The 16,434-nt window shown below is 44.5% G+C and overlaps 1 protein-coding gene across 4 annotated transcripts; it reads right to left on the bottom strand.

Moving 5' to 3' along the window:
• Nucleotides 1–213: 213 nt before the first annotated feature.
• RNF168 (ring finger protein 168) lies at nt 214–15,726 on the bottom strand. 4 transcript variants are annotated; one of them, XM_054207304.1, is made up of 8 exons: nt 15,574–15,726; nt 10,841–10,972; nt 8,413–8,756; nt 7,480–7,556; nt 5,641–5,817; nt 4,052–4,176; nt 3,676–3,763; nt 214–3,024 (listed from the first exon to the last, which is right to left on the bottom strand). In XM_054207304.1, exons 3-8 carry the CDS (start codon nt 8,711–8,713, stop codon nt 1,936–1,938), a joined length of 1,857 nt encoding a protein of 618 aa, XP_054063279.1. In that variant the 5' UTR covers nt 8,714–8,756; nt 10,841–10,972; nt 15,574–15,726; the 3' UTR covers nt 214–1,935. The 4 variants fall into 4 exon arrangements, with proteins under 4 accessions (XP_054063279.1, XP_054063278.1, XP_054063277.1 ...); XM_054207303.1 differs by lacking the exons at nt 10,841–10,972; nt 15,574–15,726 and adding exons at nt 9,361–9,458; nt 9,797–9,934; XM_054207302.1 differs by lacking the exons at nt 10,841–10,972; nt 15,574–15,726 and adding an exon at nt 9,797–9,946.
• Between the last annotated feature and the right edge of the window lie 708 nt (nt 15,727–16,434).

The following is a 16,434-nucleotide window of genomic DNA, read 5'->3' as shown; positions in this document are numbered from 1 at the left end:
GCCACTGTGAGACGCGATCTTAGAAGGAGGAGCTCCATCTTTTCAGTAAATTAAAAATAATCCAATTTCAGAAACTGATTGTATAATGAGGCTGAACAGACTTCAAAAGTAAACTCTTTCTGCTCAACTCTTTTGAAAACGGAGAGTTTACTTCTTACATGCTTATCATGACTGGAAAGGCTGAGTGTCACTAGCACAAAAGCAGTCACTATCTTTGTCTTAAAAAAACACTTTAATGAAGGCTTATACTTAAATGCCTGGGCAAGACAGAAAACAACCCAAACAAAGTTAAGGATTCAACAGAAACAGATCTATACTGAAGGAAGGCTTCCAGCACAATGGTTAAGGCAGAAAAAGGAGAAGTCACCTGTTGTAACCTTCTCAAAAAGCGTCTTAAAATAGATCATGTATTTATGAGAAACCCACCATTAATAGAGAGGCAGGCAAAGAAAAAACCCCAATTAATATTTTTGCCTTGGTGTGCTGTTCACGCTTTCAATAAAACGTCAGTTTGGTTTTTGTTTTTTTTCCCCAACTTAAAACAGCAGAAGATGCTGCTTTGAAGTATTTTGTTAACAAATGTCCCAGACCCAAGTTAAAGCCTACAGATCATCAACGAGGTTCAAAGAAAGTACACATTTAGAACATTTGCAAACTTTGGTGATTAGCACACGCACTTCAGCAACATAGATTGGTGCTTTGCTCTCTTTCAAGCACGGACAGTGGAAAAAAATATCTCATTACAAGCAAAGAAAGGCTAAAAGATGGTTTCGAAACAGCAGCAGATAAAACAATCTCGCAGGGATACTTCCTTTGCTGAGTAGCTGCTGGTCAACTCTTCACCAGCCTCAACTTCCTACAGGCCTCAGCTTCCTCCTGTGTCTAAACAGTAATTCTTTTGAATGCAGTTAGTTTTAAACTCAACTGGAAGACAGCATTTGGTAGTGCCTCTAAAAATGGGGGAGGAGCCAGGCATGGAAGTTTTGTGAATCTTTAATTATAGTTACATCATCACTGACAACTCCAGTTTTCAGTTGCTTACCCCCTTTCGTTTTAACTTTCTCTATCATAACTGTCTTCTGGACTAACTATTTTTTTCTTATTATGTGTTCTTAACCATACTCAAACCAGTCTGAGTATGAAAATTAAATAGCACTAAATATAGGTAATATTATCGCACAATAATAAAGTTGCAGAACACTAGCAATAAGAAAACAAAAGTATTTTCTTCTTAACAAGAGTCAGATCCGCAGAAGTGACCTCTATGAACAGAGGTAAACACAAGCCCACAACTACTTATACTATTGGCATCTATGGAAGATCCTTGGCTTTGTCAGTGGGAGAATGACCTGGTTTTTCCCGCCTTTTCAAAGGAAGGGGTTAGTATATGAGAGGGAAAGAGCGTGTCTGCAAGACTGGCTGGCTGGTTATACTCTTGTTAACTGCGGTGCGAACAATGCAATGCAACAAACAGCCTAAATTCCAATGACATGCTTCAATTTAAAAAACAGTGGCTGCACTGAGTGAAGCCTCAACCTTGCAGTTGGCAGACAACTGGAAACACAGACTCATCTTTTTGCTCGTTTCCTCCGTGGAATGTGCATCCTTGCTGTAAGAAAAGCTCCAAGTTCTCATATTAAGAGAAGACCACCAGTTATTTTTGTTTTTAAGCACTAACAGTATTCACATTTAAAATCGTATAAATGCAAGTGCCAGAAAACAAGATGTAGTCAAGAGAAGACCAGCTAAATTCTTTTGAAGTCTTGGGGTGTATGTTATTAAAACTTCTTAGAATACACAACTTCGTGACCCAAAGTCATCCCCCTCAAAACCAACATCTTTAAAACTCTTTACAGGAAGCTTTAACTAACACAGGAGGAAGTGTTACCATGGTATTAATTCTCATTCCACCATGTGTCTGGTGGTTCTGTTGATCTACTCCACAACAGAGCTTTTAAACATCTGAAGGATCGTCTTTTGCTTATTCTTGGGTAGTGAACAAATATCATTTGCGTCACTGGTATTAACCACACAATTCAAAACTTTTCCTCCCTTGATGCTGGGCGACTTCATTCGGACTCTGGTAGGGGACTGCCAGTTTTCATTGCAAGAACCTTTCCGAGTTTTACGGTGATTTGTTTCAGCCTGGTTTTTTTGAGCCTTTGAGTCTTTTGCCATTTTAAGACTTCCCTTTCTCGCAGGAGAGTCTTTCACAAACTGAGGTGGTTTGGTGCGAAGAAGGTACTCATCTGGAGAGCCCTTTTGTCGATTGAGTGTCCTTTCCTCCTTGTTGATCTGTTTTTGTAGCTGCAGAGCCAGAAGCCTGTCCTGCTCCTCTTGCATACGCCTTTCATAGAACTCCTGCTCAAAGGCTTTCTGCATTTGCAAGTTAAAATCATTTACCTGCTCCCCTTGGTCCTCTAAGCTTTCTGTGAATGTTCTTCTCCTCTTATCAAGCACACACAAGTCAACCGCTGCTTCAGCTGGTGGCTCCAGCAACCTTCTTTTTGGAGTCTCCTTAGTGTTCTGCAGTCTCTCTGGTTTCTCTTCATCTGAGTGTCCAGTCACCTTCATGACATCAGATTTTACACTTTTGCTGTCAGACACCACAGAATTTGTTGCTGACTGAATACGGGTGCAAGTTTCAGCAGAGATTTCGCGGTTTATGTTTTCTACATGTGTTAAACTGCCACTGTCTGACTCGATTCCATCATCTTCTCCTTTGGATCTGCAAAGAACTGTTCTAGACCCTTCCTCTTCTGCGATTCCATTAAGCTCATCTGGAACTTCGTCTCCTAGACAATTTGGTCCTGGTGTTTTTTCCTGCTTGACAGCACTGGTGTCCCCTGAAGCTGAGGCACTGAAATAGTTCATGCATGATTCTAAAAATGAATCCTTAGCACTGGAATCTTTAATCACACTGGTCAGCTGTGGAGACAGCGTTGGCATTTCCACTTGCTCATCTTGCCACACAGAACTGCTGCATTCATTGCTATTGGTCTCCTGAAGAAGAGGGAGAGATCGCTAATAAAGTAAATTTATCAAAAGCCAATGGGTATGAACAAAATGCAAACCCCACTTCTCATAGCTGCACTGCTCATAACTAACCAGAGATAAAAACTTGGATTCTTCTCTTTTTTAAAAGAAAAAAAATACACAATTGTTTAATAATAATGAAAATATTTAAAACAACCTACAAAAGCACAGCTAAAGGACCGAAAACACAACTGCAGCATTCTCCTCTTATCAATGACTCGAATCAGGGTATTACCCTGCTCGTTTTCTTTTGAAGCCTAACAGGAAAGATCAGACGGACAGACCAATGGAATGATGAAAACCAGAGTGCAACCTCCTCCAGTGAGCTCCAGAACCCTCATTTTAGTTTTATGCACCATTGGTTGCAACCCAGCATTCGCTGAAGACATTTAGGTATGGTACTTGTAAGGCCATACAAGGTAACTATCGAAATAAGCCATAGGTGTGCGCCTGTGGACTGTGAAGCATGGTTTCTTCCCGTGACACTTTGGGGAATCATGAAGGCAGTTCAAGAAGGGCAAGACAAACTGCCCAGCGCTGATGTGCAAGGGGAAGATATGATTGGCAATCCTATAGACAAGGGGAAAATAACCCATAATTAACCACCACTGAGACTTATAACAACATGATTCTAGTTACCGCAGAGCCAGAATCGCTCGTTCCTCCTTCTGTTGTTCTAGAGAATGATGCTGACCCCAATGAACGATGAACCTTTGGAGACAGATACCTTAAAGGGGGGGAAAAAAAAAAAAAGTATAACTTTTTCAACTTTGTTTCTTGACTTGTCAGTCCTTTGCGCTAACCAAGATCTTCAGGTTCATTCTGAAGAGAAGGGCAAGTGGTTCCCTTCTCCTCCATGTTATCCTGTGAGGAGTTGTCACACTCAACAGTTTACATTTGCCCCAGACTATCCAGGGAAGTTGGGCTACAGGATTCCAAAGAAGTAAATGGAGCGGAGGGACACTATACCAAGAAACAGACCAATAATTACAAAAGAAAAACTCGAATTACTTACTTCTGAATGTCTCCAGAGTTGCTTGATTTGCTCTTCATCTTGCACAAATTAACTGGGGATGTTTCGGATGAGGGACTGCCTGCTGGTGAAGGACTGCTGAGCACACGTCCTTTGGAATCGTCATTCTTGGATGACAAGTAAAAGTAGCATCATGTAAAACAAGACACAACACAAATTGAAGAAAACCCGGAGAACTACTTTACCTCTGCTGCAGAATTAGTTACTTTTGCCCAAAGAATTCTAGAACCTTAAGTAATGGATAGTTATGGAATGAGAAATGTTACATGTTCTGAACGGTTTCCTGTATCTGGCATTAGGGGACAAGTGGTTTTGCTCAAATAAGCAGAGTTTCATCTTTAGGTCTACTACCAGGTAGCAAAACCCAACCAACCAAAACCCCAAAACAAAATAACAAAATAAACAAACAAAAAAACCCCCAAAACTTAAGTTAAACTTTCATTGTACATTCCCTTTTTTCAGTACAGGTTACAGACATCAATTTCTCACAATGAAGTATTTTTAAAATCATGGGTAAAGGAAGTATTCAGAAGAAAACCAATGTTTTAAAATGTTTCACAACGAAAACATCCAGTATGTTTCAAGTTCGTAACATACAAGAAGACGTATTTGGGGTATTTCACTGTCCTGGTTTGAGGTAAAACAGAACCAATTTTCTGATTTGCAATTTTACCTTTTAGCTGGGCCTCTTCCAACTGACTAAAATCTGAAATTAACAGCATATTGTTCAGAAACTGTTCACTCTCAGAGTGATAAGACCCGATCATACCAAGGAATGGTATGCACAGAGGCTCTTGCTTAGACTTATTGCTATAATGACCAAAGTCAGCTAACTTCGCTGCTTGCCCCGTTAGAGGGTCGGAAGCGGAGACGCATAGCGGGGTCCCACCTGCAGGGAGGAGCGGATGGGACAGGTGACCCAAAACTGACCAACAGGGTATTCCATCCCATCTGCACCACGCTCAGTATAAAAGCTGAGTGATCAAAGGGGCGAGGCTGCTCTGGCTTGCTTTTTCTTCAATGGCCCATGTCTGAAGAGGACCCTGTCTGTTCGTCTGCCTTTGATCCCAATCGGAGCATTCCTGACTCTAGTTCCAGAATTCAGCTCCTGTCCATCGCTGACTCCAGTCTGGGACTTTCCCTGTGTCTGCTGGTGACGCGATCGTCATCCTGGGAGCTGGATATGGTTTTGTATATACTGTATACTTTTTTTCCTCTTTAATTTTTATTATTCTATTATTATTTACTATTTTCTTATTTATTATTATTTTCATTAAAGTAGTTTAGTTCTTTTCCTAAACTCGTAAATCTCCTTATCTCTTCCTCTCCTCTCTGAGGGCCATCTGTTGTTCTGATTGGCCACTCCGGCCAAAACCATAACATTCACCCTCCCACTGGTTCTTCAAAAATTAATAGTCAGTCAAGGATCGAAAAGTATTGGGGTTAACAATAGCTTCCAATCAAAATGAAAATAAATTTACATGATTAAAAATTTTAACTTTTGCTCTGAAAAGTCTAAGTTGTTTGCCCTATATCGACATTTTCTACTGCCCTCCTTGATCCTAACTCACCAGACTGTTACTCAGCTGCCAGGCCAACTCTTCATCCTCCTTCAGCTGTTTCTCCATCTCCCTCCGTCTCTCTTCTGCCAATCTGTGTTCCTCTTCCTCTTCTGCTAGAAGCCGTTGAATGTATTCCTCGCTTGCCTTGTTCTCCTCTTGTTCGTGTGCTCGCCTTTCTGCCTCCACCTAAAAAAGAATTTTTTAAATGCATCTGGTTAAGACTGTAGGAGCACGCTTTATGCCAGAACCTCTCAACTGACGGTCCTTAAAGGCGAACGATCTGCTATTCACAAAAACACTCTGCACACTTCAAAGCCAGTATTTAATTACACAGCTCTCCAAAGACATAACAATCAAACTGATACTATGTGTAGAGTCTTCAATGTGATAACAGTGACGTAACTTTTGGTTTCTGTAAGACTACACCGTTGGCCTTGCTAGCATGCAAGCTTCGATTCCTTTACTCGCCTTTTGAAAACATTAGTAACAAAATCTAAGACCTCCAAATACACAGATCTACAGAGAAACTCAAATTAAAATCCTTTATAAGGCTGGATGCCAGCTAGATGACAGCATTTGCTCAACCTGCTTATGTCATCGTAATCCCAGTATTAGCACAAGATGCCTAAAGGACAGCACACCTCTCTTCTCAGTCCTTCAGCTCTCCTGAAACAGGCAAAACCCCGAGCTGCAAACCAAGAATTTGAAATCTGCCTTCTTTATGGCAGACATCCGCTCGTGGTAAATCAGTTATCAGTAACTCCACAAGTACTTCAAGAATGAATAAAGCTTTCTTAACTAGGTAATGGGATTTGGAAATTTCCTTTAGAGAAGAGCGTCAAGCTGTAATACTGCACAACCTATGTTAAGTCTGAGTTTCATGTATTGATGTCTTATGATTGGCACCAGACACCATTACACATTTCACCGGCACCGTCTCCATCAACCTTTGATACTATTGCTGCCAATCAATCTTATCCCATAGCTACCATAAAAGAGAATCCCACAGTCCTCCGCTTCACGTACGCCCCCTGCTCTTGTAACAACCAGCAATGGGGCTGTCAGGGAAAGGAGCACTCTGATACCGCTTCCAACTACAATGCTTACTAGTACTGTGTCTGAATTAGAGGAAGGAGGACCCTTTAGATCCTTAGACAAACGCTAAGATTTCTTGAAAATCTTTTCTGATTTTCAAATGAACCCAGATAACACAGGGAGTGAACAACGCTGTATGTTCATTACCCAAGTCCACCTAATTGTGGTATGGTACTTAGGGAGGGAAACCAAAAAGGCAAGTACAAGCCCAAAGCCAAAACAATTCCAAATTTTTCTATTTCCTAGTCTGAAATATTTTCCATGCATCTGAGGACCTAAAAAAGGCATTTTAGTCTGTGGGCAGGTACGTAGAGAGCGAAAGGGCGACTCTTTACCCCTAAAAGAAGTCTTCTGCAGAGTTTTGGGAAATGGGAGGTATTGGGTAGCGGGGACCCACCTGGGCCTTCTGCTGTGTCTCTGTGCGTTTCCTAGCCTGCCAAGCACACCCAGTTGAAGGACAACAAGACAGCACACGTTACTGAACCGACTGAGAGGGTGGGGTAGCAGCTATAGGTCAACTCGCACAAGAAAGCTTGAGAAACATCACCTCACGTCAAACTCAAGGAAGTCTCTCCTCTTCCATAAAGGATAAAAATTTAATTCCCGCCTCAGGAACAACCAGTTTGTTCTTGCAGCAATAATGTCCTTTTCAGTATCTTTCTTTTTAATTAAATAACATTACAGCTGTTTGTGGGAACAATTAAATAACTAGATATAAAGCATTTATGCATTTAACTATACTTTTAGACTTACCTTGCTAATCTCTGCTTCATATTCCTGCCTCAGTTCCCCAGGCTTGCTCAGCTGGTGTTGTGGATGAGGGACACAGACTAAATGAGGGGAAGGAAACAACAGAAGTGAGGAACAAAGCGAGACAACGACAGTCAACAACGAAAGATTTTAACAAAAAATCACCTCCATACCATGTCACAGAAATGATTTGACTCAAGTGCTACAGAAAAAAACCCACTTTGCATTACAAAGGACCAAAATAAAAAAGGACTGTGTGAGTGGCAAGAACAGTCAGTGTTTTCCAAGCACTGCATGTAAAGCAAAATAAATATGCTGGCCATAACTTTACATCTTTTGCTTTTTGCAACTAAAAAGACTTCATAATACTGCAAGTGGAACAACATGTCATAGAGCCAACCTACCAATTAGCCTCCCCCAATGGAGCTGACAGCATAATAAAACCCAAAACCCTTCAAAGAGTTAATCACATTTCACTTCCTCTTCTCTGACACCACAATTTTAGGCTCGGAGACTCCTGCATAGACTGAAGCCCTGGAATTTCTAACCAAACTGATTAACGGCAGTTAATCAACAGCAGTTTAACCCCTTCACTTACTTGACAGTGATAAACACAAACACCCAAATACGGCACTTACAGATTTCACAGCTGAGGTTGTACCAGTAAGGACAGGCAGCCATACACTGATTGTGCCAAACGCACAAGCAAATACCCACCTAAATGATCAGACAATATAACCTACTCTCTGTACCACGAACGAAAAAAGCCATTTCCCTGCCTTCCAAGCCCCTTTCAGAGGCGAGCTCTGACACCGCATTCTCTAGCGGTAACGCAGCCTGTCCATGCAGTTTCTTATTTCACAACATCCAAAGTCCACCAACGGTAATTACTTTGGTAAAACAGCGACATCCCAGGACAAGTGACATTTTACTTACTTTCCTCTTCCAAATCCTGTCCGTTAATCCTACGCTCACATTCCTTCGGGTACTTCTTCTGAATCTTTTCCCAGAGTTCCCAGTTGATAAGAGTATTTCTGCGGGCATTATATCGTGCCCAGGAAGAGACTCGACGCCGACAAAAAGGGCAACAAAGACTGGCCTTTTCAACGGTCAGCTGGAAACAAGAATTACAGAGGGTATGGTTGCACGGCAGAGTCACGGGCTCCACAAAGATCTCCATGCAAATTTGGCAGAGGCAGTCAGACAAGGAGAGCGGAGCCTCCGATTTCTTCGACATGCTGACTCGAAGTAGAGAAGCAACACTAGTACAACATCAGTACCTGAAAGCAAAAAGAAACATGGCCTTTACTTCCCGTGATGAATCCAAAAGAAAACAGAAAATGCTCAGTTTTACAGCTACTTTATGAAAACGCTAGCGGGTTTAAGAAATCTGCTTAAGTGGTTACTTCCGCTCACAATCTGAGATTCTCAGCTTTCAGAGGAAGACCCGGGTCTTTCCAGAAGTCATGGAGAAACTGTAGCAGGTTTTCCTGCTGCAGTTTCCAGTGAGCTGTAGCAGGTGCTTTGGGGATAGCAAGGAGGTGGTAAGGAGGAGGGGGAAAGGCGAGGTCTTCTGTCATTCTCTCTGCTAGAGATAAGCTACGCTCACGTTTGGTGGACACATTATCACAGGTCCCTTAACCTTCCCTCCAGTCAGTTCAGTTTAAATCAACTCAGCCTTAACCTTCCATTCCGTCAATTTTTCAGTACACGCGCGTCCTTCAGAAGACGCTTCTGGTACAGACTTGGTTCCAGCCTGCTCTGAAGGTGAAACACAACATCCCTGTGCATCAGAGGAGGGGAGGCTCCTCCTCGTTCAGTCATTCGCTTAAGCTGGGACCAAAAAGTTAAAACATTTTTTGTTAACGTAAGCAAAGAACTAACCAACGCGGTCAACACTTCAGCATCTTCTTGTCCAGCTTAAAATGGTGGGCTCATCTAGACATTCTCTCACCCACCCTCCTCCACTTGGCCAAAAGATACTGTGGAACAGAAAATAAAAATAAAAGGTACATACAGCAAAAAGGATAAAAATCCTGGGTTTTTAAGCTATGGGAACTTAAGAAAGCTCTTAGAAGCTTCCCAACAGCCCGGTTCACAACGACAGGCCGTCCTGAGAGAAAGGCTGCCATTTCAAGCCACGCAGGAACTCGACATGGAGACAAATATACTCGAAGTTGGGTTTTATTGTTTCTGCTCTCCCTTTGTTAGATAAAACAAACCCTTAATTTATTTTTTTTTTTTAAAGGCTGCTAGTTAACACGGAAACACCCCGTTTTGCAGGCGGTTTGCTAAAAATACCGGCTAAACCCGTGCATACCTGTTCCGGCCCGATTTCCCTCGCAGCCGGACCGAGCCCGGGGACGCGGGGCCCGGGCAGCCGCTCACGGCTCTGGGAGGCCGCTCCGCCGCCGCGGGGAGAGGCCGGGCCCCCCTCCCGCCCCAGCCCCGCACACCCCCGGTCCCCGAGCGCTCAGAGCACGGAGCCGGCACCCAGCGAGCTGCAGCTCGGCGGCGGGGGCGCGGCGGCCCCCGGGCCCGGCGGCAGGCAGGGCCGCAGCCTCCCGCAATGGCGGCCGCCCTGGCGCTGCCTGCCCGCCCGCTCCGCCCCGTCTCTCGCCGGCGCGCCGCTCCCGCCGCCCGACCGCTCGTTGCTCCTCCTCCTCCGAGCCGAGCCTGCCGGGAGACAGAGAGCGGGGGCCCTCAGGCGGGCAGGCCAGGGGAAGGCAGGCCGAAGCCGCGGGAAGGCCGGTTGGCTGGCCCGCACGCCCGCCCAGCCGCTTCACCCAGCCCCCGCCGTCACGGCCTCCGCCTCCCCCCGGCTCTGCGGTTCTGCCGTCTCAACGGTATTTCAGCCATAAATATTTACCGACGGGACCTGCCGAAAGGCGGCCTGGCAACAGGCCTGGCTGGAGCCCTTTTCTCCCCGTGTGCGGAAAGAAGGGCTGCTGCCGAAACTCTCAGTCAGAAGAGGGAAAGGCTATCAATATGTCCTAGCCTGAGTGCTAAAAATGTGCATCTTCTGGCCTCATTTAATCAGGGAAAGTAATCATAGTGTTAGCGAGTTGGGGTTTATTTTTCCTTCGCTTACTGTGGGACGGAGTTACCCAAACAGGCTTGACGTCCATGGGATCCTGGAAGCGGCACGGCTGGTTTTAAACCGCATATATATGTCCTGGGCTGTGCGGTTGGCTTTGTGTTTCAAAGAGACGACTACCAAAGGAACCGTACTTTTTCCCTGCGTCGCCCATTTCTGCAGTGAATGGGTCAGCAGGGGCTGTACGCCTGGTGGATTCCACCCGCGGTCACACCAGTGTCACCTGCATGTGAGGACGGGGACCGACCTGTCCCTCCCCATGCTCACCTCCACGGGACCTCCTGGCCCATCTCCTCCTCCAGGATTTCCTCCTGCAGCTTGAACTTCTGCGCCAGTGTCTCCAGGCTGGAGTCCAGGGCTGTGAACCGAGCCTCCACAGCTTGCAGCTTGGCTTCCACTCTGACGGATGGAAAACAAGGACATTTCATAAGGACTTGGGCAGTGACCAGTGCTGTGATGGTGGGTGACACTTACTTTGTGCTGTGACCAGCTCCAGACCCCGTTCTGAGGCTCCTCCCAAGCTGTGTGGGAACATACACCACTAGAAATTGTTTGGACACGGGCCAGGGCTTTTGGCCCTTCCCTGGTGCAGAGGTCATATAACTTGTAAATACAGATGCAAGATTTGTAATTTGATAAGTGTGCAGGTCTCAAGCATTTGCCACGTGAGTGGTGCATTTTTTTTTTTTCTTTGATGCATTTTGAGGTGATTTTTTGTGCTTTTACTTGTACTATCGTGATTTTTTGAACCATTTTCACTGTGAGGGTGGTGGGACGCTGGCCCGGATTGCCCAGAGAAGCTGTGGCTGCCCCATCCCTGGAGGTGTTCAAGGTCAGGTTGGACGGGGCTGGGAGCAGCCTGGGCTGGTGGGAGGTGTCCCTGCCCAGGGCAGGGGGGTGGACTTGGATGATCTTTAAGGTCCCTTCCAACCCAAACCATTCTATGATTTTCATTTGGCATTGAGCAGAACTTCTCATTCTTCCTCAGATTAAAAACTATGCAAATAAGAAACAAGACACCCACGGTGTTTCTCTTCTCCCATCAGCTCATCCTGCTCTGGTTTTCCCTTTTATAGGACGGTCCTTCCACAGAACAAGCATGTGATAAGAAGACCTTAGTGAAACAGCAATAAGAAAACTGCTTCGTAGCTGGTATTTATTAGCTGCTTTTTCATTACTTAGCATCTGTTGCGTTCTTCCTTATTAAAAAAAAAAAAGGCAAAAAAAAGATGCATCTTTGTACTCTCTTAAATTATGATCCTGAAGACGAGTTCTTGAGTTTGAGCTACTCCACTCACTTTGCTTAAGAAAACTGCCTGGTTTAAAAGAACTTACTGTGTTTAGGGATGACGTATGAGGGAATGCAAGTATTTATGCTTTGTACCTATTTGTCGCGCTTTATTCCACGAGTAGGGTATGCTGGGCTTCTGTCCTTCGGGGGGTGATTTTCCTAAAGATAGTTTTCTTTAAGTTTGCCTCAGCGAACTGTTCTTGAAAATCCTGAGGAACCCCAAAGTATCAAAATATGAATCATTCAAAGTTCATTCCTAAACACCAAACAAATATCTTGGGACTATGTAATTGACAAGCGATTTACTAGCAGAGCATCAGCTACTCCTTGTAGACTTTTGTGATTTTTCCTTGCATTTTACTGGCAGAACTTCAGGCTGTATCAGTTAAATGAAAACTGTGCCATCGCTAAATTTTATTACGGGCAAGACCCTACATTTTTTTCTTTAGCCTCTCTTTCTTCATCCCCAGTTTGCTCCACTGCTGCTGTTACTATCATTATTGTATTGTTTTAATGCGTAGGGAATTGCATTCTGAATTGTGACCTCCTTGGGTTAAACACTGTATTAAGGTCTTTACCTTCTTTGTTGTGGTCTTGTCTCGTTTATCTTTGGCTGAACCTTTTTATAAGGACAAAATCCACAGTAGCTTTCAGGTGATGACATTAAAAAGAAAATTAAAAAAAAAAAACAAAACCACTGCAGAGAAAAACCCCTCCAAACAACCAGAGGTTAACTTTAGATTGTATAAACAGCAGATTAAATAATTTACCAATAGTTTTCCCTTCTTTCACGCATACTCCGTGGTATTTTAAAGCGTACTGTTTTTAGAGAAGGACCAAGCACGCCATTGCTTCGCTAACAGTAGCTGCTCCCTCTACCTGCCTTCCTCTTCCGCTTTGGGTACTGCCTGCAGCGGACCTGAACGAGGAGAAAATAAAAAGGCATCATCAGTGGCGTATTTTTCTAAGTCTCCCTGACCTTAATTCATTGTCTGCCTGCCAGCTTGTGCAGATCCTCGTCTGACGATTTTCTGGTGTTTCCTGAGGCTAGGAGACTTCCTCTGCCATCGCGTGAAAGCTGCGGACATCCTGAGCTTAACTTTGGTAGCACTTCTCTTGCTTCAAAGCAAGATTTTGATTTCTCAGAGCCTCCTGTCTCCTGCTGGGACTTTGAAACTGGGCATAATTGTTCCTGGGTGGTCGTCCCTCATGTTGCACATCATCCCTGGACTATTGGAGGGGGGGGCGAGTTGCCCTTTTAAGTATATTTATGTGCGCATGCTTACCATGAGAATTTTAGGAGTAAAACAGAAGTTTAGTTGGAAAAATTGAGCTTGTGTGATGTAGAAATGCAGATAGTTCAGAGGAATTGGGCGAGCGGGAATGTCATAACAGGATTGAGTCTGTCAATACAGCAAGCGTGCGAGCTGAGCTGAGGTGGGTCCGTATTTGCTGTAAATACGTTTCAGATCCACTCCACAGCTCTAGCTGCGCAAGCAGAGAACAGCAACCATCAGGGTGACGCAACGTGGTAGCGCAGAAACCCCAACTGGAAAAGTTTTAGGAATGATATGATGCAAGCGCTCTTTGAGAGAGAGGGGGGAATCCTCAGAAAATGAGTATATTCTGCAAGGTTTGCCGGGTGGCTAATGGGTGCTCGCCTGGGGGAGAGATTTGCCTGTGAATTGCTCCCTGATTGCAGCTTTTTATCAGGGTAAATAAGCTTCCTAATGGCCCGTTTTTGCGAGCTTTCTCCTCTACAAATAACAGTAAAGTTATCAAAGATCTCATCATTAACACCACTGTCAGTGCTGTAGTTGTTTTTCAGCAGCCAGTGCTTTAGTATTTGACCAATTTTGTCTTTCCAGCACTTTTTTGATATGGAGTATATTTCTCATCTGTAAAGTACTCTTGTGTATTTTTAAGCAACTGTAGGAAACGTTTCAGCATTTGCTAATTTTGGTTCTAAAGAGGCCTGTTCGGTTACACAATGGTACGACTGATCTCCATAACTGATCTACAGCTTTTAGTAACTTGTGATAGAATCTGTGCTGCTGTCTCTTGAGCAGAATTCTGAATGACACAAGCAAGAACGGATTAAACCTCCCGCTTCCATTTCAGTCACAACCTCTAAGCACTGTCTCCTGTAATGGAAGTGAAGTCCCTGTTGAGTTGGTGACCTCTAACACCTGTCTGGTGTATGCACAAACCACATCCCCATTCTTGACCAGAAAGCTTTTAAAGTCTTCTCTTCTTGTTAGCATACAGAACGTACTTGTATGGTTTGCAGTAAGAGATCTAGCACTGCCCCTTTTCTGAAAGCGTGGTTGTATGCGTAACCTTATTTCCGCTGCTCAGGCATTTACAGAAAATTATATTTTTCATGACTTCAGAGCTGTCACATTGGTTTTATTTTCCAGGCTGATGCAGAGCCCCACACTTCTCCACAGCGCTCCCTGTACGCTCACTGCACGGGACTCGTAAGACACACACTTCTATCAATTTCCCACACACTTCATTTTCACTTTTTCTTTCAGGAGTGGTTTCCGTGTTTCTGTTTCTCTCCCTGGCCAGGTCTCCAGTATCTTTTTTTGCGGTTGCTGCTGTGTGAATCAGGAGTGATAAAGGCTGCTGGTGAGCAATGTTTGTATCTTGACCAGAGGAGCAGGCTCTTACCAAGTCTGTCAGCTGGTGTTAGTCTGGAATCATTAATTTCATAAATAGAAGCACTGCACTTCATCAGTTGGGATACTCTCGATAGACAGTCATCATTTTTACTACAGGTAAACGAGAGTTATACAGATGACAATAAAGTTGACTTGAAAATTTCTTGCCATATCATTTGCACGGGATCTTTAAAAGTAATGTATGAAAATTCATACATGAAGATCCGCTGGGAGGGAACACTGTCTTGCCTGTCTCTAACTGTGGAGAATTTCAGACCCTTTTTTCATCCCTTCTTCCTGAAGAGCCGTGCTCATGGCTTACATCTGATCCCGCGGTTGTTGTCTGCCCAGCTGGGTAGAGACACCATCTACTGCTGTCGCACTGCAGCTGAACACGTGGACTGGTGCCAGCCGGGGCAGCTTGGGCCAGATTGTTTTACATGAAGCCAATGAACCCGTCTGTCAAGCGTTCCTCTTCCGAGGACAGGCGTTGAAAACGGAAGGTGAATCAGCGTCACGTATGTCCCAATTCCCCAGCGACAGTGATTTTCTTTCTTTAAACTGAGAAGAAATGTCCGTTCTCAGGTAAGATAACCACTGACTTCCTGTCTTTGAACCCTTTGGACTCTGAGGCATTTTCCCAAATTCAGAAGTTCGTTCCAAACCTCCCATTTACAACCGGACTGTAGCAGAGCACGAAGCCGAATTCCCCATTACCCATAATCTCCCAGCAACACTTGACGCAGCAACAGCCCTTTGCTGAATTGCACAAATCCTGCAGCAAACCCCGAGGGTTGCAGGCTGGCCAGAACGGTGGCTCTGCCCCCCTGCCCTCCCCAGCGAGTCAAAGAGAAAGAGAAGATTGCTCACGAACCCTTCCCGTATACACACAATGTGTATTTACATCCTATTATCCACGAGAATCTCCAAGGAAGCACAGGTTTGTTGCGCTGACAGTCTCGTCTCCTGTCCCCTGCCCCAGTCCCCTACGCCCTCGCCCTTCCCTGTCCCTTGGCGCAGCGCGAGCACAACGCTTCAGTCACCTGTTCAGCCTCTCCTTCAGGACGTGCAGAGAGATGCCGGCTTTAGCCATCTTCCAGAACACCCAGAGAAGAAATAAACACCACAGTGGGCTTGATCCTCCCTCCTGGAGCAGGCAGCAACACCAGGGACGGGGGATCCGACTCCTGCTGGAGGCTGTTTGTAGCGAGGCTTTTTATAGACTGTATATCCAAATATAGGTCATAGATGCACGGACACATGCTCATGAACATCTCCCGTACTGAACTACGCATCCAGACCGCTTCCTCAGACCCACCGATCCCGTTTTCATAGACAAAATCAATTTAGAGGTGACACAAAAGGGCCTACCCACGCTATTCTGCTTTTTTTTGCTGTGTTTTGGCTTCATTTTGCTGTCATGCCCACCACTTCATGTCTTGGGCCAAAGTCTCCTGCTGTTAAAGGCTGTACAAGCAGATTGCTTTTCTGCCCTTTTATTTTTTTTTCCCTGTTTAAAAGGGATGATCAGATTTGGATGAGAACGAGCCCTGTTTGGTTGCAGGGAGCTGCTTTGAGGATGAAGGATAGCTAAACCAAGATGGCTGGAATCTCTTCTGTAAAGGATGGAGAGCCAGCACAACTGGCTAATGATTTTCAGGAGCTGGGTATGCAAAAAAAGGAGCTCGAATTTTTTCCATCAAAAAGAAAAAAAAAAAGAAGGCAGATAGATAGATAGAAAATGTGTGTCTGGTAACAGCACAGCTAGTGAAACAAGGCAGCACAAACCCCACACCGGCGAAGCAGGTCTTCAGCCAGCTCCAGGCATTCAGTTTTGTGAAAGGTTAAGGACAACCTGAGAAAAAAAACACTTTTTTTTTTTTTTTTTTATTTATTTGCCCAAT

The sequence above is a fragment of the Rissa tridactyla genome, chromosome 6 (genome assembly GCF_028500815.1).
Source record: "Rissa tridactyla isolate bRisTri1 chromosome 6, bRisTri1.patW.cur.20221130, whole genome shotgun sequence".
Lineage (NCBI taxonomy): Eukaryota > Metazoa > Chordata > Aves > Charadriiformes > Laridae > Rissa > Rissa tridactyla.
Note: the sequence above shows the minus strand (reverse complement) of the source record. Positions and strands in the feature narration are given on the sequence as shown.